We start from the raw sequence: 24,708 nt of genomic DNA on the forward strand, positions 1-24,708 counted from the left end.
TAATAATCAGAAAAAGGATTGGCAAGGATGAGGTGACTCAGCAGGTGAGGGCAGGTGCCTGGAAAAACCCAGCAACCTGAGCTCAATCCTTGGGACCCATGGAAAGGTGGAAGGAAGGATCTGACTCCATGAAGTTGTTCTGACTCCTCTGTGTATTTGCAGTGGTGTTTGAGCAGGCATTCACACAAATGCACACATTTGTGCACACACTTGCACATACACACATGCACATACACAATTATGCGTGTGCACAATAACTTTAAAAATCAGGAAGAATCCATGTTTTTCTCCAACTGAAAATATTTTATGTGTGTGTGTGTGTGTGTGTGTTCTGCCTGTGTGTACGTCTGTGCACCGTGGTCATATCTGGGGCCATTGGAGGCCAGAAGAGGGCACCAAGCATCAGATCCCATGGACTGGAGTTACACAAGGTTGTTAGCCATCATGTAGGTGCTGGACATCAGAGTTACCAGGGCTCTTAACTGCTGAGCCATCTCACCAGCACCTGTCCCTTGAGATTTTTTGGAGATACTTGGAGAATCTTATGGAAGTGTAAGATACAATACAGGGATCATATGTATTTCCCAAACTATAGTAAAATATCACATACACATCGACAATAAGACAATCTTCCTATTCAGACTTCTCTTTTGTGTTTGCAGTTAAGTCCCTTTATTCTATATAATGTCGTTGGAATTTTAGGTTTGTATCTGTCACAGTCAAGACATTAAACATTCCACCAGCGTCAGGGCCCCTCTTGCTGCTGTTTCTTGAGGAAACACTCCTCCACTGCTCCTCAGTGCTCAGCAGTGTTACACAGGTGCTTGGTCTTTGGCAACTGTTTTCTCGCTCAGGATAAGTTTTTATCACGGGGAGTATTTGCTCTGCAAGTTCCATACCACTGGATACTTTCTTCTTTGTTGGAGTGAGCCAGTGTTAGAAGGATGTACACTGAATTAGTTCAGTACAAGAGCCACTCAGTGATAGTCCTTGGCATATAAGGAACCTTGAAGGCGCCGAGAGTCCTGCTGTTCTAAAAAACAAAGGTGCAGAAGAGCATCATGAATGGTTTAGGATCACTGAAGGCACTCTCAGCCCTCTTTCCTGCTCGGCACTTCTGGGAACCACGCTAGGGTCTTCCTAGCATTCTAGGTTTATTATTTGGGCCTTGCATTAGAAACTGCCTCCATTTATTGAAGACATTTCAGGTCAGACCAATACCATTCAAGATGAACTTGACTCTTTGGCCACCGGGGTGGGGGTTGGAACTCTTTGCTGCTTCCCATAGAGGGATCTACATTCTCTTCCAGAACCATCTTTGATGGTTCAGCAGCTCAGGGACCAGGTCCTAACAACCCAACCATTGTCTCACGTCTGGATGGGCTCCTGGTCCCTGCCATCCTGCTCCTCCTGTATCCTCCCCTTCCCCCCTTATTTTAAACAAAAATTTCTCTTGGAACATTTCACTGACATCACTTAGTCCATCACACATCTTCTTTTAGAATCATCCCAGACTGAAAAACCTGTTAAACGCTGCCCCCTGTCAACAGGAAGTAGCCAGACAGAAGCCTCCCCGATCCTTTATAAAAAGGCTCTAAACCCTGCCCCCCCCCCAAGCCAAGTCCCTGAAATTGAACTCAAACAGTTATTCGGAGATTGCACACACACACACACACACACACACACACACACACACACACACGCAGCTTATACCTACTCTAGTTTCCCAGTTGTTGCAAAAAGAGAAACAGACCCTGTAGTGTCAAAATGGTTAAGATCCTCATTCTGTCCTTAGCAAGCTCCTTCCACATCCTTAGCTACAAAACCCCAGCCTAAAGCATGTGATGTGCCTTCTCGTGATCTCTGGTCTTTGGTTGAGTCCTGTGCCCTGATCATGGCACGCAAGGCCAGAACTAGAAACACTCCCTCTCTGGCATTGAATAAAGCTTGCTCCTCGCTGCTTGAGGATGTCTAAATTCTCATCTTTTATTTCTCCCTACAAGCTTAATTCTTACTTTTCCTTATACTTTTGACCCTAACAACGCCAGTAAGTCTTGGGACAAGACAAACGCACACATAGGGGTGGATGAGGGAATAGGCAGGGACAGGCTGTCTGGGAAAATGGTATGCTCGGGTCCTGGCAGATGGTAAGCAGGGAGGGCAAGGTGGGAACCAGGTAAGCCAGCCTGGTGGAAGGGGCCGGAGGTCTGAGGAAGGAAGGACGAGATGAGGAAAGACTCTCCGTTGGCTCTGTCGAGTGCGGGTTGGCAGCCACGGCTCCAGGTAGGGGTGTGTGTGTGTGTGTGTGTGTGTGTGTGTGTGTGTGTGTGTGTGTGTGTGTGTGTGTGTGCAGCCACGGCTCCAGGTGTGCGTGCGTGCGTGCGTGCGTGTGTGTGTGTGTGTGTGTGTGCGCGCGCGGCGCGCGCGTGTGTGTGTGTGTGTGTGTGTGTGTGTGGGGCGGGTTCCCCTGGGGAACTGCGCGTACTTGTGGGCGTGTGCTGGGGAACTGCGCGTGCGCACAGCAGAGGCGCAGGCGCAGCACGCAGCCGCTTCCGCCACACTTTGGCGAGCAGTCTACCGCTCCGCACCCGCCTCGCCTGGTTCCCGAGGTGAGAGGGAGGACTTCCGGGTTGGCTTGGCGTTGTCTGGGTAACGGCAGCTGGGAGGGAATTTGGACTTGTTCTGTGCGGATCCCGACCCGGATTCCTGTGCCTGCCTGCGACCTCGCCCTGACCGGAAGTCAGGGCAGGGCCGACCTCTGCGCAGGTGCAGGATGCGGAGGTCTTCTGCCCACCCTGGTCTGTTTGCTTGTGTGGCAGTGATTGATGGGGTCTGCGAGGACCGTGCTCCGGGGCGGTGGTGGGAAGCAGGGGGACAGGGCTTCGGTGGAGCTGCACACATCTGGGCACCCGCATCTGGGCACCCGCATCTGGGCACCTGCATCTGGGCACGCACATCTGGGCACCCGCATCTGGGCACCTGCATCTGGGCACGCACATCTGGGTACACACATCTGGGCACCCACATCTGGGCACCCACATCTGGGCACCCGCAGGGACCCGGCCTGCGTGTCCAGTGCTCCCGCCGAGGTAGATACTTAACGCTGCCTGCGCGGCTTAGCTGGAGGTCCATGTCTGCCCTGGCCTTTTTTTTTTTTTTTTTTTAAGAAGTAGATTTTCAGATCATTTACGTTGGTATAGTACATGCCAAGTGTGTGTAAATCACTTAAGTTACGTCACGTTAGTGTTCACCGGTATGGTACAGGGTAGGATGTGGAACAGAAAAGGCTCTCTTTAGAATGCTTTCAGATAATGTTCCTTAGGTCGGAGGCAGGCCCCAAAGGGATCTCTTTTACCTCCTGTATGTAGGTGTTTTACCTACATGTGTCTGTGCACCACATGCATGCAGTGCGTAGGGAGGCCAGAAGAGGACACCGGCTATCGGATGCCCTGGGACTGGAGTTACACATGTGGGCCCTAGGGACTGCTGCGGGGCCGCATGAACTCTGAAACCACGGAACCATCTCTCCAGCTGCCCCGTATCCCAGGGATCTTTATTTAGAATTTTCTTCAACTCTACTTTTACTCACTACTTCTTGTGTAGTTTTACATCTTAGCGTATATCTTCCAAAAGTGGTTGCATCTATTTCGGTTAATTCCTACAGTTGGTCCCCACTCTCTTGTCTGTGGTCCCTGGATTGTCCCCTTTTGACTTTTTGAGAGACTAATGTAGAAAGCAGTAGTCATTTTTTTTTGTCCTCTGGTCATCTCTGGCTTGTGTTCTGTCTTGGTTTTCTTTTTTCTTTTTCTTTGCCAGAGGGAAGATAAAGGTTTTATTTAATAATAATTTACCTTAAGATGGTAATTAATTTACAAAGCAAAATAAGCAAAGGGTATTGGAAAGGTAGCCTACATTCCACTCTCTGCTGTCTCTCAACCAGCAAAGTGTCCTTTGTCTTCTCACAAAGGACACTCCAAGAGCTGTCACTAAGCGGATAGTTCCCAAAGTGTCACAGGGACCCGGAGACTGTCTTGGTTTTCATGTTCTCTCTAATCTCCTGCAAACACCCCTTTAATTATAGTTATCTCTAGAACCCAGTGTCTAAAAATCCAGTTTACACTGATGGCGGTTTATTTATTTTTTCTAAGACGTCTGAGCCGATGGGTGCCTCATAACGACTGTGTATTCTTTTTCGTATTTATTTATTTTCTTTTATGTGTATGGATGTTTTGCCCTCACATACGTCTGTGCATTACATGTGTGCTGTGTATGCACTGACGCACTGAGCCATGTCTCCTGTCCTTCTGTTCTTAGGAACTGTTAAGTGGTGTTGTAAGTGTTGACTAGCACTGAACTGTGAAAGTCACCAAAGGCTGTGTCTAGGAAGTCAGCTGTGAGAATTTAGTAAGTAGGGCTCCAAATGGTTTTGTTTGCTTTATTTAGAGCAGTGGTTCTCAACCTTCCTAATGCTGCTGCCCTTATTCCTCATGTTGTGGTGACTCCCTAGCCATAAAATTATCCACTGCTACGTCATAGTCATAATTTTGCTGCTGTTATGAATTGTACTGTAAATATCTGGTGTGCAGGGTATATGATATGGGACCTCTATGGGGTCGTGACCCACAGGTTGAAAACCACTGTTTTAGAGGCCCCATTATGGGTATTTGTTACTGCAAGGATTCCCGATTTAGCACTTGGTAAAAAGTTTTGATGTACAAAGCTTTTAAGAAAAGGATTTTAAAAGATGAAAACATTCACCAAAATATGTATTTGTATATTCAGAGATACCAAGGTTTTTAATTTGCATCCAACTAGAGACTAAGGCCGAGACTCTCCTTATTTTAGGTTGAACACGACACAGAGGCTCCGGTTTTAATATGCAGAAGCGAAGAGGAAGGACAGGGAGAGTCAGAAGGCAAAGGCGAAGTTCTGACACAAGAGGAGGTACATACAGGCCTGGGAAGAAGCCGTGTGTGTGTGTGTGTGTGTGTGTGTGTGTGTGTGTGTGTATGGTGTCTCATGGGTGGTGGGGGGGGGGGGGTGGTGTGTCTAGGGTGTGTTCACAGTGTTCATCATGTGAAGAAGCCCTGTGTGTGAGTGGAGGAGGGTCTGTTCACACAGTGTTCCTCATGGGAAGAAACCCTGAGTGGAGGAGGATCTATTGGTAGCTGGAGGGCCAGACTTTAGCTACCCAGGGTATGAAAAAAAAATTCCAGGAATGCAGTGAAAAAGTTTTTATCTGTCTAAAGGCTAGACTTTTTCTATCTGAGGGGAAAAGTAAGGAAACACACAGGCTTTCTGAGGGTAACTTTCTCCTTTACTTCATCTAGAAGAAAATCTCTCTCGCTTCACATAGTTACAGTCCACACTGTTACCTTCTCCATTCATTCTCCACACCACACACCTCTTTTGCACAGTTCCATCTCTTTTCTGTACAGTTTCATTTTCCTTGTCTCCTCACAGCCACAGCTGGGTCTCATTTACACAGCTCTCTCACCTCACAGCCACAGCTGGGTCTCATTTACACAGCTCTCTCACCTCACAGCCACAGCTGGTCTCATTACACAGCTCTCTCACCTCACAGCCACAGCTGGGTCTCATTTACACAGCTCTTTCACCTCACAGCCACAGCCCTCCCTGAACAGCCGTAGATTTCTATACACAGTTACGTCTTTTCACATAGCTCCACACTTCTCTTTATACATAGTTCTTCTCTCCACCTGCAGATTCCTTCACACACAGATGATTCACTCAGTCTGTACTCACTCATTCTCTCACTCACTCTCCTCTACACACACATCTCTCCCCTACATCTCCTTTCTATATAGCTACTCAAGCTCTCTCTTCTACAAAGCTATTCATCTACTCATGTGTGCTTCTCTGCACATATGTCCTGCTCTCTCAGCACGCACACACACACACACACACACACACACACACACACACACACACACTCTTTGACCTCTGCCCAGCTCTTTACACAGACATACATCTTAGAATCTCTTTCTGAAAATGTCTCTTGCTCTCTCTCCTGTCTAGCTGCTCATCCTCTCTCCTCAGCTCCCTCTGCATCCCCCCTCGCACTAACACACACTCACTGCTAGGTCTTTACACAGCTCCACTACATAGCAGTAGCTCCTTTACACAGATTTTTCACACTGCTCCCCTCACAGCCAAACTCTGCCCACACATGAGTTACATTTTCAGGGTCACAACGCATTTCTTGAATAAACAATCAGAAACAGAGCCAAACTGATACACGTAAGAAATCACACGGTTTCTTTCACGTTGACCGGCCAGTGAGTAACGCTTGGCCACACACATTACTCTAAGCTGGTAAGGGTTCCCAGACAGAAAGTAAACAGTTGGCTGAATCTTGAGCCTGTAACACAAACTGAGGCTGGGGCATGCAAAAAGTCAATTATCGCAAAGGGTTATGCCTACCAAAGTTGCCTCATGTCTGACCTTGATTCAGCAACAAACAATACCTGGGAATTCATCTTTGTGTATTTGTCTCCAGGGGCAACAGTTTGCTTTGAATATGTACTGAAGTCTAAAATTAGCTGTCTTTATGACTGAAAATTCTATTACTTTCCTGTATCAGTTATGAAAAATATTTTAATATTATTAGAATTATACAGAGTAAGCAGAAATCATCTTCCTGACCATCCACAGCAGTAGATGTGCCCAAAGATGGAATATTTTCTTGGGATAAACACACAAGCAGTGGGGAAAATACCCACAGCTGTTATTAGGGAAGAAATGAAGTGGCACATGAGAGAAATTAGAGACAGGAACAACCAGTCATTTATAGTCAGTGACTCCACAGCTCTTCCAGGTGGGGCTCCCCATCAGGCGGGTCTGGTGGGTTGACCTGTTAAATACTAGTTGTCATGTGCTGGATACTCCCCGGGCCTCCTGCAAGGTGTGTTCACACAGTGTTCTTCAGAACACTGTTCAAAGAGAATAGTCCGTAAAGAACATGTTTTAATGGCGTCCTTACACCAGTGTGAGAGGATGAATGTATTTTACTCATTGTTTCTACGTTTTTCTCTCTGGCTCTTCCCTGGGTTTCTGCTTCCGTTTGTCTGTCCTTTTGCTCTTGTCTCTCTCTCTCTGAATATAAAGCGTCTCCGATTGATGGTGTGATGTACTTTAGTCTTGTCCTTAACCAGCCCGGCGGGTGCTGCCTCTTGACGGATTTCTTTCATCTGCCGTTTTCCACTTTGTTTTCTCTGTGTCTAGTGTCTGGTTTTTGTTCTTCTCTTTCTCCTTTAGTGGTTTCTATTATATTAAGTTGGTATTTTAATTCCTGATTGTTTTTTCACTATATATATGTCTTAGGTTTTCTATTGCTGTGAATAGACACCATGATCACTGCAACTCTTATAATGGAAAACATTTGGCCAGATGGCGGTGGCGCACGCCTTAATCCCAGCCTCAGGAGGCAGAGCCAGGTGGATCTCTGTGAGTTCAAGGTCAGCCTGGTTGGTCTACAGAGCGAGATCTAGGACAGGCACCAAAACTACACAGAGAAACCTTGTCTTGAAAAACAAACAAACAAACAACAAACAAACAAAAAGCAAAAAATTAAGGAAAACATTTAATTGAGGTGGTAGCTTATAGTTGAGAGGTTCAGTCCACCATTATCATGGCAGGGAGCATGGCAGCATGCAGGCATACGTGGTGCTGGCTACATCTTGATCGAAAGCAATAGGAAGTGAAATGAGACACTGGGTGGTGTCTTGATTAGAGGAAACCTTAAAGCCTACCCTACAGTGACACACTTCCTCCAACGAGGCCGTATCTGCTCCAACAAAGCCACATTTCCTAATAGAGCCACTCCCTATGAGATTATGTGGCACCAATTACGTTCAAACTACCACATTCCACTCCCTGGCCCTCATTAGCTTGTAATAATATCATAATGCAAAATACATTTAGTCCAACTTCAAAAGTCCCCCTAGTCTATCACAGAATCAACAATGTTTTAAAGTCCAAAGTCCAAAGTCTCTTCTGAGATTCATACAATATCTTAGCTGTAATCCCCTGTAAATCAAAATCAAACAGTAGATCACATACTTCCAACATATAATGGCACAAGATATACATTACTGTTCCAAAACATAGGAAAGGGAGTATAGTGAGGAAATACTGGACCAAAGCAAGACCAAAAACCAGCTGGGCAAACTCCAAAATCTGCATCTCCATGTCTGATGTCAAAACACTCTTCAGATGTCCAGCTCCTTTCAGCTTTGTTGACTGCAACACACTTCTTTCTCTTGGACTGGTTCCACTCTCTGTTAGCAGCTTTCCTTGCAGGTATCCCATGGCTCTGGCATCATCTGGTCTCCAAGGCAATCCAGGCTTCAACTCTACAGCTTCATGCAGTGGCCTCTCTAGGCCTCCATTCACGGACACCTCTGACACTCAGGGGCTTTTCTTAGTCCCAGAGGCAGATTCCGTAGCCCCTTCCTTCTGTCCTTAACTCCAGCACCCTGCGGCAGAAGCTGGAGGTTCTGTTGCTTGCTGGGGCTGGAACATGGTCCCCTTGTTCAGTTACATCTTCACCAGCTTTCTTTCACTGCCTAAACTTGGCTGTCCTGAAACTGGATCTAGCCCAGGCTGGCCTCAAACTCCGAAACCCTCCAGCGTCTACCTTCAGAGTTCTGGGATTAAAGGCATGCACCACTACACCTGGTTCTAAACTTTTCCTTAGTTTCCTTTTCACAAGTTGGAAATTTAGCTGGGTGGGATCTTACCCTGAGGTCACCACTTTCTTTATTCCATTTCTTAATTTGTTTATCTCATTGAACACAGCACTTCATTCCTTTTCTCCTAAAAGCATACATTTTCTTGCTCCTTTTCATTATAAATCTTCATTGGAGTTACCACTAATAACCACACAACAGAGGCTGTACTACATTGTTTTGAGATCTCCTCTGCCAACACAATTAATCCAGTTGTCCAGGGGGGTCAAGGGGAAGGCTTCAGCACCAGCGGGAGCGCGAATCCCGCCCGCCGCCGCCAGGGGCAGCAGTGGCAGCGGCAGGGAGAACAAGGCCCCAGGCTGGCGTGGACCAACAGCAGCTCAGTGCCTTTGCTCAGTGCCACAGCAGTGCTGTGCTCAGGCAGCAGCGGCCAGGCGGGGAGGGGGAGTGTGCGGATAAAGGGGAAGTGGGGTCGGGGCCCCATGGAGAGGGAATTAAGAGGTAGAGACAGACAAAGACAGATAAAACATAAAATGGACAGACACAGTCCGCGCGGTGGTTGATTCGGCTACAAAACCAAAAGTACAAACCGAAAGCACAAATTCAAATGGGAGTGACCGTGAACAGCCTCGCTCCCCCAGGGAAGGAGAGACTCATCTCCTTTCTTCAGATCCAGTCTCTTCAGAGACCTCCAGAATGGGGACCCGGGGACGTCTGAGCACGTCTGCTCCCCACACAAGTCCCAAACACAAGTCCTGCACACTTCTGCAGGCACCGAATACAAATGCCAAATCAACCAAAGGACAAGGACACAATAACATAAAACATAGATTGAGCTTGTTTTTACCTCCAACTGGCAGAGTGGGGGTCCAGGGGCACCCCAAAAATCTCAGTGGAACCTCCAAATGATAGACCCCAAAATCTAGGGTACTACCTTCTTGATTGGGCACCCCAAGAACCCAGATCCAGTCCAGTTGATGCAACAACAAGAGGTGTTTATTAATGCGGCTGTACAGTCAGGCTAACTAAGCTCCAAAGAGCAAGAGTTGCGCCTGTTGCAATCACATGGGTACTTTTAAAGGAAAAACCCACAAAAGCCTTTTGATTACAATTTCCATACAATTTCATAGCCTGATCACAGGGTGATCACAGAGTGGGTACAGTCACGTCGGTATGCACATTCTTCCTGAAACATAAAGGGGGTATCAGGGCGGGAGTGGAGTTTACACAAAGGTCACGGTGGTCCTTCCTGGAACACTTGCAACTATCCCAGTCACAGTTGAGCACATCTCTTAACAGAAATCTTTTTATATTGTTACATTGTTGCAGGAGTGATTGAGTCAGCTTGCCCTTGGAACTAGATTTTTAGTTTCTCATTTCCTGGGGCTTGGGGGTGTAAGCCTGAAGGGTTAGGGTCTTTCACTCCTTTCTTGCCTGATTCTCTCTACATCTTTCTGCTCTTGCCTCTAAGTGCTATCTTGATTCCTTCGTCTTAGTTCTGCCCCATCTTGGTCTTTCTCATCTCGTTCTTACCCACCTAGCTCTTCCCCATCTGGCTCTTCCTCATCTCCCATCTTGTCCTTCTAGTTCTCCATCCAGTTCTCCAATCTAGTCCCCCCATCTCTGAGGCTTGCAGTTATAAACCCATGCGATAGCAGTGCTCTGGCTAAGGCAAGGTCACCAGGCTTGAGTTCTTACAGGGTCATAAAGGCAGACAAGAGTTTTCCTCAGGCAGTGACTGTCAGGCTTTCTTCTACAACCCAAAAGGGGAGGGGTTAAGGGAGGAGGTCAACTAAGAGCTAAAATTGGTTAATATATCAGAAGAAGGGAAGTTATGTGCTCACACTACATTCCTAGAAGGGGTTAGGTAAAATTTTAGGAGTCTATCATAAATGTGCTCCAACTACAGTCTTACAGGTGGTCAGGAAAAAGACTCTATAAGTCACTTAAAAACTGCCTCTATTTTCCTATGACACCATATACTGGCAGTGCAGGGTAACGCTGCTCAGAGCTAGGAAACCTATCTCAAAACTACACTGCACCTGGTATGCAAAAAGCCCTTTTGTTCTGAGTCAGTTGCTCTGGAATGCCGCTTGGGCTGTGAGAGAAAGGAGGGTCTGAGCTTCCTTTGCACAAGAAACAAAGCTATGCACCTAAGTTAGGCAGTGTCTCTGTAAGGGTGTTTACCTTAATTCAGGAGACTCAGCGATTGGTCTGAAATGCTTTGTCCTGTCTGCCTTTTGCTTTGGATGCAAGAGAAAGTATATCAGATAAAATACACTGTTAGAAGTTATTGGGAAAGTATGAGAGTGCACAAGAAAGTCATAGCAGGAAACAGCTGATATACTGAAAGCTGAATAACACCAAATACTCCTTGAGATTTGGTTAATCCTCTGGAAGGCCTTAGCTTCTTCCAGGTATTAGCTTTGTCATAATCAGCTGAATTCCTCCTACATTCCCACGGCTCCTAGCAGAAACCCTGTTTCAAAAAAACCAACCCCCCAACCCAAAATTTGTATTTTAATAGCATTTTTAGAATTTGACTTTTTTGGTTGTTACTAATATATTTAATATAATTAATTTTTTATGTGTTGATTTGTATCTTCCAACTTTGCTAAACTCATTTGTTGTTTTGACATTCCTCTTAGATATTCCATGATTATGCATATGTGTTCTGAAATTTTGTCCCCCCCCCCCCAATTTGACTCTTTTATTTATTTTTCCCTGGTTACTCTGGTTAAATAGCTTTTGTATTTTTGAGGAAAAGTGAGAGAAGTCTATTTTTTCCCTGTTCTGGATCTTAGAGGAGGTCCCTTAGCTTTTCACTGTTGTGGGATATTTGTACACTGTGTGAAGATATATGTGATTGATTTAATAAAGAGCTGAACAGCCAATAGCTAGGCAGGAGGTATAGACAGGACTTCAGGGCAGAGAGAGGAAGTAGAAGGTTGGGAGGCACAGGGAGAGACCAACAAGACGTGGAGGGAGTTGGACATACAGAATGAACGAAAGGTAAAAAGCCACATGGTAAAACAGATGAATAGAATGGGTTAATTTAAGTTATAAGAGCTAGTTAGGAGCAAGCCTAAGCTATAGGCCAACCTTTCATAATTAATAAGTCTCTGTGTTATTATTTGGGAGCTGGCTGGGGGGACAGAGAAAGACTCATTACATTTTGCTGTTAACGTAGCATCTTATGGCAGTGCTGGGAATGGAATGTAGGACTATGGATATGAGGCGGACATTCTACCCCTGGGCTATAGCCCCTGCCCTGTCCACCGCCCCCCATTTCCGCTTGTGTTTTTTTTTTTTTTTTTTTTTTTTTTTGGTGGTTGTTGTTTATCTGGGTGTGGAAATTTCCTTCTGTCTTATTAGCTGATGATTTTTTACAGACTGATGTTAGATGTTACCAGATGTTTTTGTGTATGCATCGAAATAATCGTACGGCAAATGGCTTTTCTGTTGAGCATATATCATCCTCATTTCTAGTCTGTCTGGTCTGCTTCGTCGGATTTATACCTTTGAAATGCTGCCCCACCCACCAACACGGCGATGTTAACTGTGGTGTGTTCTTGTCTCTCCTGACAGTGAACGAGAGCTACAGACCAGAATTTATAGAGCTGAGAAAATGGCTGAAAGATAGAAAGTTTGAAGACACAGGCTTAGTACCCGCCTGCTTTCCAGGTGAGAGTCAAGTGGAGGGCAGGTGTAGTTGGGGTTGGGGGCCAGGGGGGTGTGTGTGCTTCCAGGCAGTGGCTGTCATGTCTGGAAACACATCTGGTGCTGTGTATTGGGATTCGCCGTTTGTTTGTGTTTCACCTTACTTTCCTATGGAAAGGAACGACAGATGAGGAAAAAAATTACATTTGAAGGAGAATAATAAAAGTAAGATGAAGCCATGAGGGCCAGCTGTGGCGGTGCATGCCTTTAATCCCAGCAGCACTCAGGAGGTGGAGGTTCCTGATACAGATTTAATATAGATTAAAAAAAAAGAAAAGAAAAGAAAAGCAGATGTAGCCATGAGTAAGGATAACACTTGAAAGACACAAAGTCTCATGCACTCCCGGAAGAGCAGCATTTGACTCGCGTGTAAAGAGCCCACGCGGCTGACAGGACCTGAGGGGCCTGTAAACAAACCTCAGAACGTGGGGGGCGTCTTCCTTAGCATTTGAACAACCGTGAGATTCCATCTCACCCCAGTCAGAATGGCTCACATCAAAACACCTGGCAACAAAGGCCATGAGCTTGTGGAGAAACAGATTCTCTCACAGGTAGGAGGGCAAATTGATCTGCTCTGGATATCAGCATGGAGAATCCTCAAAAAAACTAAAACGTGAATCTACCATACATGACTGAGCTAAATCCACTCCTGGCATATGTCCAAAGACTCAGCAGATACTCAGCCATGTCTACTGCTGCTCTGTTCACAATCGCCAGGAAATGGAAAGAACCTAAATGTCCTTTAACTGATGAATGGGCAATGAAAATGTGGTATGTGTACACAATGGAATTCTATTCAGCTGTACAGAAAAATGAAATCATGCAATTTTCGGGTAAATGCATGGACCTAGAAAAGATCATATTGAGTGAGGTAACCCAGGCCCAGAAAGATAGACAGTGCACGTCCTTCTCATCTGTGGTACCCCCATCTCCAAATCCTCAGCCAGAAGTGTAGAGCTACCACCCGCCCCTCATGGCAGAAGCCTCTTTAGAGCAGACCATCACAGTGGACGGCACCTGGACGCAATGCCGAGATCAGCAGACCATGGGAACCCGGCCCCAGCAGACACATCTACATCACAGCGTCTGCATCTGTGGCCCAGGAATATCTCTGAAGAAGAAATCGTGTAAGGGCCAGAACACCAGGAAGTCCACTGTGAAACAGTCTCTCCCGGAAATGACTGTGTACACAAGACCAGGACAATGCCAATATCAATGGACGTGACCACGTGGAAGGGGGAACATTTTGTGGTCCCACCCCTCGACAACTGATGACTGCTGGGAGGAGACTGCCTCTCCCGGGGATGAACTTCCTGGTGAGCCAGCTCAAAGTGGTCAGCGTTGGAATTAAAAACCTGACGCTGTCAAGTTAGAAGTTTGGGTATTCCTCAGCCTGAAGGAAAGGCCTAGGCTGAGTCCTTACAAGGCACAGCACGTGAGTACTCAGTGGGCAGTGCTCAGCTCTGTCTCTTGAGGTTTTGGTAGGATTTTGGAAACGATGCCTGCTGATGGGATTGTCTCAGGCCCCGTAAGTGAGTAGTTTTCTGAGGGTGAGGCATGTTCCAGCTAACCACTTGAGGTACTTGTCTTGTATCATGTTGTGGCTCCAGGAGAGGAGCCTTTGATGGGGCCCAGCAAATCCTGTCTCTCAGGCAGTTTGGATCTCTTTCTCTCTCGTTTCGGCCTTCCAGGTCATCTGAACTGAGGCAAGTCAACATTTTCCTCTGGAACTTGATAGCTTCCTGTGGAGGCTAAATTGACACTAGTTTGGAGGCAATGTCCTGCACTCAGGGGTGGAAGGCAGCTACAGAGCGGACCAGCGTGCTGTTCAGAGGAGTGGGTCTGGTGTAGCAGAGATAGTTAGGACCCTGAGGTCTTCACACTGCATATGATCACAGCGCTAAGAGCATTTGCTATTGGACTTCCCCTCTGGCCACTAGTTAGCCTAATTTGGAATAAATTAACTTCTTTTTTTTTTTTTTTTGGTTTTTCGAGACAGGGTTTCTCTGTGTAGCTTTGCGCCTTTCCTGGGACTCACTTGGTGGCCCAGGCTGGCTCGAACTCTCAGAGATCCGCCTGGCTCTGCCTCCCGAGTGCTGGGATTAAAGGCGTGCGCTACCACCGCCCGGCCAATAAATTAACTTCTTATATCTCCCAAGGTAAATGATTTCCCATGTGGGTCACCAGCTGAGAGAGATGATCCGCACGAGGGTACTTCCTGTGGGTCCATTACACATGGTGACTCTGGAATAAAATGCTTGATTTGAGCTGCCGATCTAAATATCAACGGAGGTTAACTGTTACTTGCAGGTTATAGAACTGAATGTTTTGCCATAGCGAACGATGGATGCATTTAGGGAGGCAAAGGGTTTAAAGGTAAAATGGAAGGGTTGCATAATTGGTTTGAAACAGTTATCCGCAGTCAGAGAATCACAAGGTCAGGGTGAGTCTAGTGTCTCGGACAGATGACTGCTGGGCAGGCATCCTCACGTGACTGTTTATGTAAAGTTACAGTTTTAGCAGAGTGTTTTGTGCTAGTTCCTATTGTGAGACAATTAAGTGTGAAGCGGCTCCCTTTTTGACTCTCTGGCTTCATTTGTCAGGGTTTGACTTACGTGCTTCCATTTTGTTCCTGACAACATTCAGAGGACCCTGTGCGGTCAAGGTCTCTGCTGGTCTGTGAGGGTGAGCTGCTTTGTCAGCCAAGGACAGGATATTTAACTTCGTGTTTTTGTGTGTCAAGGACTGGTCAGTAAGCTCCTTTCCTGGGTTGTAGCATGTGGAGTTCTTCTCCAGCTCATCCCAAGAAAGGTGTCTGTATTGTCCTTGTTACGGTCCTTGGATCTTGACTCAGAACTCAGCTTTGCTGTTCAAGGAATGTAAACCCACAGAGAGGTCAGGTCGTATTCCAGAACAGCTTCCTGACCCATCCTCCCTGGGAGGGAAAGGCCAAGAGACCCACGTGCACTGTTGCGACCTGTTTTTAGTCCTTGAGGCCCCCAGGTCTCCACGATGCAGTAGGACTTACCTCCATGTTTTGGTTCCAGGAACAGGAAGAGGGCTGATGAGCAAAACGTCACTGCAGGTGAGAACTTCTCTTTTATCCTTGGGGCTCAAGATAGATCCTGCTGTGGGCATGTGTGCGTGTGCGCGCGCGTGTGTGTGTGCGGGCATGTGTGTGTGTGTGTGTGCGTGCGTGTGTGTGCACGTGCGTGCGTGTGTGCGTGCGCGTGTGTGCGTGTGTGTGCATGTGTGCGTGTGTATGTGTGTGTGTGCACGTGTGCGCGCGCGTGCGTGCGTGTGTGTGTGTGTGTGCGTGTGTGTGCACGTGCGTGTGTGTGTGTGTGTGTGTGTGTGCATGTGTGCGTGTGTGAGTGTGCGTGTGTTTTGCTCACATCAAGTGAATCAAATGTGCTTCCCCTGTGTAACCATTTCTCTGTTACCAAATGTGAATACAGACATCAAAGTCCTCCTGCTGACCCAGCATTGAAATATATTTGTTGTCATTTAAACAAGCCGAGGGGACACATGATCTCTCCAGAGAGGACCCGAGTCCTTCAATTCCCTTGTCACTCCTAAGCCTCTGAGTTTGAGTGACAGAGGGAACAGGGTAGGGGTGCGGCCTCCTGACCCTTCTTTTAAGGATGGCCCAGCCCCAGGGGCTGCAAAGGCAGGAAAGTGGCTGTCTTTTTGTAGATGAATTTCTAAGCGGTCTTATTACATAAAAAACACGGAGGTAAAAGCCTGAGAGAGATCAGGGAAATGGAGAAAGCCACCAGCCAACCTCACCTCACCAACTCGGCAGCTTCCAAAAGCCGTGACTTCCTGTCTACCCAGGCACATATGCCTTGCTGTTCTGCCCTCTGATTTGCTCTCTCCATTCAGCTACATCACTTCCTCTTCCTGCCCAGCCCTGTCACTTCCTGTCTGTCTGTACCGACCCCCAGATCTCCATGGTTAACCAGTGTTGGAATTGAAGGCGTGTGCCACCACACCTGGCTCTGTTTCCAGTGTGGCCTTGAACACACAGAGATCGTATCTGCCAAGTGATAGGATTAAGGGCGTGTGCTACCAGTCCTGACTTCTTTGTTTTCTTAAATGGCTTGCTGTTCCCTCTGATCTCCAGGCAAGCTTTATTTATTAAAGCACAAATTGTTTGCCCAGATCGAGGACCCCCAGAGAGGCCACCAAAGACGAGCATGCCAGAATGCAAAAGCAAGGTTTAATTCTGGATATCCAAAAGCAATACAAGCCTAGGCAGGGACTTCGTCCAGCAGATACAGCGCAGTTAAACACTAATTAGTTAAACCCTAATTCCCCTCGTATCTCTCCAGGGTCTCGTGCTAACACCATACTATGAACTGTAGGGTAACATTCAGGCTCTCTCTCACAGCCTTGGAGAAAATCCAACGCTTTAAAAGTTCAAGGTCTAGTTAAAATCCCGCTGCTGGGCTGCTGCCTTCCTCCTCCCCCAGCTGCCTCTGGGCCTTGGCGGCTCTCCTGCGTGGGCTGCTTTCTCTCTGAGTGCAGGGACTCCGGCCCAGGTGTTCAGCCTCTACTCTGGGCATGAAGACATCTACAGAGATGTCACCTCTAGACTCCGGTGGCCCTTGCCCTGTAGAGTCTTGGCTGGACCCGGAGTTGATGTGAAGCAGGCCCACAAGCTGAGGCAGCCACAGAGGCGGGGTTAGGCTGGGCTCCGCGCTGTGGTAAGAGGACTGGATGCACGGACAGCCGGCAGAGAAGGACAGCAGGACCTCGTCACAGCTGGCACTGAGCCAGGCTGCCCTCCTCCCAGACCTCTTCAGCTGCGGGGGTCATGGCCTGCTGTGGCTCCACCTCCCAGCACCTCTGCCTTGTAGCTCTGCCTTCTGCGGGACCGTGACAGCACCTCCTCTTGGGGCTGCTGTCCTCCTGCGTCACAGGGAGTGTGGCCCCCCAGAAGGAATGACACACCAGTGACGTTCGATTTTAACTGAAGTGGGGGGAACGCTCCAGCTCTTTGTCAGCTGCAGGCCTTCATGGCGGGATCTGTAATGCAGCGCGATTTCATTAAATGGAGCTGATTTCCTCGTGCCGTAGACAGTTTAAATGAGATCTAACTCAGGCCGCTTTTCGAATGGCTATTAGACCTGACAGATAAAGGTGTCCCGTCTCCCTGGTGTGCTGTTTTGACACAGACACTGAGAGGTACTGGGATATTTAAATGATGTGAAGCAATATTGGAAAAGAAGCTATGGGTACATTGTCACCAGCCCATCCAGCTGCTCCCTGTTACAGCCCTTGGACACAGCAGCCGAGCAGAAGCAAAGGCTTCTCCAGTCATCCCCCCATTTGGTCAGGCGCAGATCCCTCTCTCTTGGGCAAAGAGAAGGGGCCTGGCAGTTGTAACTGTGAGTGGCAAGTTCCTCAGAACTCCCCAGTGGTCACGGACCTTATGCCTCAGCCCTAATACTGTGCAGATGCTAACACACCTGAAGAATTCCAAGTACGGATGCTGTGGAATGAAGAAGTGTTTTCCTCACTCACAGCAGCTGTTGCTTTGTATGAGGATGTGAAGAACTGCTAGAAGAACATTCTTCAGAGTGTACACCAGCGGAGAACGCAGCCTGCCAAAGGGGAACACCCCATCCCACGAGCTCTGAGGAGCTGAGAACTTGCTTACTTCAGCTCTGCTTTTCCGTGGGGGGGGTGGGGTGGGAGGGGGGGGTGGGGAGGAATGATCGTGTTTGTAATGGCAAATTCAGGAAGCTTCAGGGCCAGCATGATGGCTCACACCTTCATGGAGGCAGAGGCAGGCAAATCTCTGAATTCAGGGCCAGCCTAGTCTACATAGTGAGTTTCAGGCCAACTAGAGCTAGCTACATAGAAAGACCCAGTCAAAAAAAATAAGTAAGTAAGTAAATAGATAAATAAATCTTCCAGATTATTTGGTATTTCTGTCTTTTCACAGAAAGTATTGGGTTTCTTTTGGGGCCTGGACTTGCTAGGCAAGGCGTGACTCTTCATTGGAGCAGCTCTCTTCAAAAAAAAAAAAAAATTCATCCAAAGAAATAACCTGATACAAGTGTTTGCAGAGGTGAACATTTCTAATGTACACAAGAAACATCACTGAAGTAGAATATAATTTGAAAATGATGCTTGAAAAGAGGTGGACTACCAAAATACAGGCCAGCGATGGTGTGTGATTTGAATTAGTGAGTTGGACTTTGCCCACCATGCTAAATTCCTTCTTTTCCTTTGGGTAATACTTCTACCGTAAATCATACCATGGTAAAGAGTGAGTGTGACTTCAGGGTGTTGTTTGAATCTTAGATGGTCTTTTAATAGAAAACCTAGAGCCAGATATCAGGGTGAAAGCTAAAAGATCAGAGAAGCAGAACAGCCATCCACTAGTTCTTACCTCTGTGAAATCCTCAGCCTAGAGAGAGTGAGTTCCTGTCTCCTCACACCTTATATACCTTTCTCCACCCTGCCGTCACTTCCTGGGATTAAAGGCGTGTGTGCCCCCCAGTACTGGGATTAAAAACGTGTGCCACCACTGCCTGGCTCTGTTTCCAGTGTGGCCTTGAACTCACAGAGATCCAGATGGACCTCTGCCTCCTAAGTGATAGGATTAAAGGTGTGTGCCCACTGTCTGGCCTCTTTGTCTTATCTAGTGGCTGGCTCTGTCCTCTGATCCCCAGATAAGTTTATTAGGGTTCACAATATATCACTGTTGCTGGAGGGCTTCTCTCCAGGTTCCACCAAGTCCCTCAGTCCCACAATCCACGTATAAAATAATCACTCAGATGCTTATATTACTTATAAACTATATGGCTGTGGCAGGCTTCTTGCTAACTGTTCTTATATCGTAAATTAACCCATTTTTATAAATCTATACCTTGCCACATGGCTGGTGGCTTACCGGCGTCTTTACATGCTGCTTGTCCTGGCAGTGGCTGCAGTGTCTCTCCCCTTCTTCCTGTTTCCCCAATTCTCCTCTCTCCTTGTCCCGCCTATACTTCCTGTCTGGTCACTGGCCATCAGTGTTTTATTTATATAGAGTGATATCCACAGCATATCACCACATCATGGAAAACTACATACATCCATTTGCAGGAGAATTGGATGCAGTATTTAAGTAAGAGGCTGAATCAAGACCAAGTATAGTGGGATTTTTTGTTTGTTTGTTTGTTTTGTTTTTCGAGACAGTTTTTTTCTGTGTAGTTTTGGTGCCTGTCCTGGATTTTGCTCTGTAGACCAGGCTGGCCTTGAACTCACAGAGACCCACCTGCCTCTGCCCCCCACCCCAGTGCTGGGATTAAAGGCGTGCGCCACCACCGCCCGGCTTGCCCGGCTTCAGTAATTTTCTTTAAAAAATTCATCCGAGGAAATAACTTGACACAGTGTTTTGCAGAGGTAAAGTTTTTAATGTTCATAAGAAACATCACTGAAGTAGAATATAATTTGGAGTTGATGCTAAGTAAGTCTTCCAAGACTATTCTAATCTCATCAAACTTGTTTTAGGTGTGTAGTAATGAACAGAGAAGTCACATGGACAGAGCCCGAAGTTCTTACTTGTTACCTGTTGTGGTTTTCAGTTGGCTTCCATTTTTATATTTTGTTTGTTACTCTATAAAGTGTGCCTTGTGGTGGTTTGGATTCCTTTTTAAAAATACTTTATTCCGGTTGATTTAGTTTTATAGATTTGAATTTGTTTCGAAGAAATTCTGGGTCCTGTTGAATGCCATGAAAATGTTTGTTAAAATAAACAAAATTCTTGGGACTTAGAAAAAGAAAGTTAAATACATTTTTAGTCCCAAAGGGAAGAACCAAAGCATAAAAACAGCCATGCTCAATCGAAGCCCAGCAGTACATCCCCGGATCTTGTAGCTCATTGTCTGGCTTCTGGGGCTCACTTACGATCATCTGGACTCTGCCGTCCGTAACAGCTTGTCTTGTAGGTGAGGCCAGCCCCACTCTGCTGCTGTCCTGGGTGCTCACCTCATGGTCCTGGCATCTCCAGTATTCTGGAGTCTCCACTCAAGTTGAGGCCGTATCCACCAGTGGCCTCTCCTGGCTTCTGACATTACCACATCTCAGCTTGCCTTCATGGCCTCTTCCGCCCTGGTGTTTCCATTGCCACAGAGACTGCACCTTCATCAGTGGCCTCTCATGGATCTCACAGTGCCGAGCCTCAGCTCTTCGTGATCCCTTCATGATCCCTTCACGCCAGTGCTTGTGAAAGGCTTACACACTGTTTCCCAAGCTCTGCTGCCGGCCCCACATGCAGCCTCCGTTCCCCGCTGGCCACAGCTTCTATGTGCTGATCCTGAGGAAGATTTTATTTCAGCTACTGCTCTCTTGTTAATCACAGCCAAGCTAATTATCATTGATTGTCCTGGTGAAGCAAAGTTTTACTCCCACAGATTGTTAATTATTAAAGTCTGTCATATGAACGGCTCTCATACCTCTGTGCTTCTCTCTTTGAAGGCCAGGCCTGCGTTGTCTGCTCTGGGGGGCTCTTGATATGTAATGAGGGGATTCAGTGTTTGCAAAGCTGAGGTGTCCTAAACTCTGCTTTCTCTTTGGCAAGGAGGGACAGATGATTATCTCATTGCCTGAGAGCTGTCTGCTCACCACGGACACCGTGATTCGAAGCTCCTTAGGGCCCTACATTAAGAAGTAAGTGACCACACCTGCACACAGATGCCAGAGCTGTGCCTTGAAAGTGTCTGCCATTGGCAGATGTGTCATGGCTGACAGGGCGTGAGGACCCAGCTCTTGTCTGGCCAAGAAATACTGAGTGCTGTTTGAAAGGTTTATCCTCTTCTAGGTTTGTTCTGAATTCACTGTGAACTGTATTTCTAAGGTCTTCAGTAGGCTGCCTGGGATGTGGGTGTGAACCCTGTTCCTTAGGAAGTGAGCGTGAGATGGGATGGTGTACATGGTGGAAGTCTTACAGATGCTACTTCCCTGTCTTGGTTCACTCTATTGTACCTGCTTGACTTCTTCAGCTGTGAATGGATTTGGCATGAGGGAGGAGTTGGATTTAGTTAGGGATGAAGGAGAGCAGGCAGTGTAGGATTTGGTGTTAGGGAGGAGTTGCATTTAGTTAGGGATGAAGGCAGTGTAGACTGAGGGCCTTGTTCTGCGCACACGACGGAGAGCCTTGGTTTTGGAGCATCCTGAGGACAGTGAGTGAGAGTCTCGGCAGAAGTGATTTCTACATTTTGAGGGTTCAATCAAAGATTGTGTTTTTTCATAACCCAAGCACTCCCTCAACCCCCACATACACACATTTTTTTATGGGCCTGTGTAGAGGCAAGGATGCTCTGAATCCTTATTTTCTGAATCATTCAGAAATTGCAAGTAGAATGCATGGTACCATGGGAATTTGAATTTCAAAGATGACGATAACATTGCTAAGTCTGTTTATACCGGAGGGGCTGATATGTGAGTAACTATTCAGAATGCAACTGTGTAATTTGTGGTAGAACCCAGATGTTTAAGAACAAAAGCTGCAAGATTCCATCAGTGTATAATAAGCAGCCACAGTGCCTGTCTCAGTAGGCATGATCCAGTAGAACTTCCAGCAGTGGTAGAGATGCTTTGTTTCGCATTATCCAAGACGTGAATCACAAATGCCCATTGAGTAACTGGAAAGTGACTTGTTTTTACTAAAGAATGACTCCAAAGCGCTGCTTAACTATAACTAATTTAAACTGAAATAGTTCTGTGAGCCATAGTTCACTGGGTTGGATGTTGCATCTCTGAATCTTTCTACGCCTCTGGACTCCCCATAGTACAACTTTACAAGATGAAATCCGGAGCTTATAGAAAAAGCGTTTAGCTGGGTGGTGGTGGCACATGCCTTTAATCCTAGCAGATCTCTGAGTTTGAGGCCAGCCTGGTCTATAGAGTTCCAGGACAGCCAGGGCTGCTACACAGAGAAACCCTGTCTCAGAAAACAAGATGGAGCGGAGGGAGAAAGAAGAGCTTCAACAGGAGAACCAGGCTGGAAACAAGATTTTTGTTGTTGTTGTTGCAAAGCAAACTTTACCTACTAGCCATGGAAATGGCTTTGGTGGGAGAGAGAACATAGACCATGCTGGGCGTGCTCTGGAGAGGCTCAGCTGTAGGAAAGACGCCTCTGTCTTGGGTGGAGTGTTGACAGCTTGAAGCTCTGAAGCAAACCAAACGGTTTGGCGGAGTCTACACTTTAATTTCTTCAATTTGTCTTTTCATTTACCAGGTGGAAGCCTCCTCCATCTCCTCTGCTGGCCCTGTGCACTTTTCTCGTCTCAGAGAAGCATGCAGGCGGTCAGTCCCTCTGGAAGTCCTACCTGGACATTTTACCCAAGTCGTACACCTGCCCGGTCTGCTTGGAGCCAGAAGTGGTAGATCTTCTGCCCGGACTTTTAAAGGCGAAGGCAGAGGAGCAGAGAGCCCACGTGCAGGACTTGTTTGCCTCCTCCAGAGCCTTCTTCTCCACCCTGCAGCCTCTGTTTGCAGAGTCTGTGGAGAACGTTTTCAGCTACAGCGCCTTCCTGTGGGCCTGGTGCACCGTGAACACCAGAGCTGTGTACCTGAGGTCCAGGAGGCAGGAATGCCTTTCCGCAGAGCCAGACACGTGTGCTCTTGCTCCGTACCTGGATCTGCTGAATCACAGCCCACACGTCCAGGTGAGAAGCTGGCATGGACATGTGTCCTGTTGGTATGGAATTGCAACATGTAGAAACAAGGATTCTGAATGAAGAATGAGACAGTGGAGGTGTAACCTGCTCCAGGCAAATGTGCTAGGTGAAAGGTCATAGCACAGTCTCCAGTGTGTGAGTGCAGTGCTAGGTGAAAGGTCATAGCATAGTCTCCAGTGTGTGAGTGCAGTGCTAGGTGAAAGGTCATAGCACAGTCTCCAGTGTGTGAGTGCAGTGCTAGGTGAAAGGTCATAGCACAGTCTCCAGTGTGTGAGTGCAGTGCTAGGTGAAAGGTCATAGCACAGTCTCCAGTGTGTGAGTGCAGTGCTAGGTGAAAGGTCATAGGATGTTGGGCACAGGTTCTCAGTCCCCAGCAGCCTCGCTTTGGTTTCATTGGAGTGTTTGCGGATTCTGTTCTTCAGTGATTTTAGAGACTAGCCTAGGAGAACACAGCCACAGCTGTGGAAGCCTGAGGGCCCAGCTACAGAAGACCCCTATAGGCTCAGGGACTATAAACAAATGAAACTTGGGAGTTGGGGAAGCCTTCGCAGCTTCTTAGTACCAATGGGTCTCAGTGCCACCATATTTTCTTCCCTTGCGCTGTTTGTGACAGATCCAGTCCTGACCGGAGTCAGATGTCATATTTTGGGTCATTTTCAGAGTCTGTGGTTGGACCTCCTCCCTCACCAACAGGTAAAGGTGAGATGAAGGAGGACCATTTGCCACCTGTGACTGACCTTGGCGTCCGACAACTGATGTGATAACTTGGGGAGCCTTTTAGATTTATGCTGAAAAGAGAAATCTTCTGCCTTCCCCCTGTAGGTGAAAGCAGCGTTCAACGAGAAAACCGGCTGCTATGAGGTCAGAACAGCCTCCGGCTGCAGGAAGCACCAGGAAGTGTTCATCTGCTACGGCCCCCACGATAACCAGCGGCTGCTCCTGGAGTACGGCTTCGTCTCCTTCTGCAATCCTCACGCCTGTGTTCCTGTCCCAGGAGGTCGGTGTCGCCCCCTCAGGCGGTGCTGTCCCGAGGTGGAAAGAGAGGCCCTACACGCAACGCTCACTTGTCCCGGGCAGCGCTAGCCTGGCCTTCGCTGATCGGAATCTCTGGGTTGCAGTCAGACCTGCAGAACTGACGGATACTGAGGCCGGGATGAGCTGAGAGGGTCGAGTGGGGGGGAGCCAGTGGGAGATGAGTGACAGTCGCGCTGGCGGGTGGGGGGGGGGGCAGATCTTTGTACTGAGCAGAAACTTAGTAAGCACTTAGCAGAAGCAGCTCTAAGCCACGGGCAAGTGGCCGGAGATTTCCCAGCGTATATTCGAGGTATTTACGTGTAGGCTTGGATGAACCCAGTGGGCGGAACAACAGTTATGTTTCTTAGATTAAAGAGAGAAGAGCCAGAACGGGGCCAGAGGTGATGGGTCAGTGGGTAAAGGGCCTTGCCACAAAGCCCGATGACTTGAGTTCAGTCCTCAGGACCCACAGGGTGGAGGAGAGAACTGACATCTGCAAATTGTCCTCTGACCTTCACACCACACACACACACACACACACACACACACACACACACACACACACCACCTAAAATAAATACATG

General features: G+C 47.4%; 1 protein-coding gene across 4 annotated transcripts; it reads left to right on the forward strand.

Moving 5' to 3' along the window:
* Positions 1 to 2,522: 2,522 nt before the first annotated feature.
* On the forward strand, positions 2,523 to 24,296 carry Setd4 (SET domain containing 4). 4 transcript variants are annotated; one of them, XM_037209631.1, is made up of 7 exons: positions 2,523 to 2,609; positions 4,846 to 4,944; positions 12,300 to 12,395; positions 15,479 to 15,516; positions 21,010 to 21,098; positions 22,669 to 23,098; positions 23,933 to 24,296. In XM_037209631.1, the coding sequence occupies exons 2-7, from the start codon at positions 4,878 to 4,880 to the stop codon at positions 24,191 to 24,193; spliced, it is 981 nt and encodes a 326-aa protein (XP_037065526.1). In that variant the 5' UTR covers positions 2,523 to 2,609; positions 4,846 to 4,877; the 3' UTR covers positions 24,194 to 24,296. The 4 variants fall into 4 exon arrangements, with proteins under 4 accessions (XP_037065526.1, XP_037065527.1, XP_037065528.1 ...); XM_037209632.1 differs by lacking the exon at positions 2,523 to 2,609 and adding an exon at positions 2,627 to 2,798; XM_037209633.1 differs by lacking the exon at positions 2,523 to 2,609 and adding an exon at positions 2,627 to 2,766.
* The last annotated feature ends 412 nt before the right edge of the window (positions 24,297 to 24,708 follow it).

Source organism: Peromyscus leucopus, chromosome 12, assembly GCF_004664715.2.
Source record: "Peromyscus leucopus breed LL Stock chromosome 12, UCI_PerLeu_2.1, whole genome shotgun sequence".
NCBI classification, from domain to species: Eukaryota; Metazoa; Chordata; class Mammalia; order Rodentia; family Cricetidae; genus Peromyscus; species Peromyscus leucopus.

Coding starts and splice junctions, on each gene's coding strand:
- Setd4 (XM_037209631.1), top strand. CDS start 4,878: ATGCAGAAGCGAAGAGGAAGGACAGGGAGAGTCAGAAGGCAAAGGCGA. Junction 15,517..21,009: donor TGAGCAAAACGTCACTGCAG/GTGAGAACTTCT, acceptor CTCTTTGGCAAG/GAGGGACAGATGATTATCTC. Junction 21,099..22,668: donor TTAGGGCCCTACATTAAGAA/GTAAGTGACCAC, acceptor TTCATTTACCAG/GTGGAAGCCTCCTCCATCTC.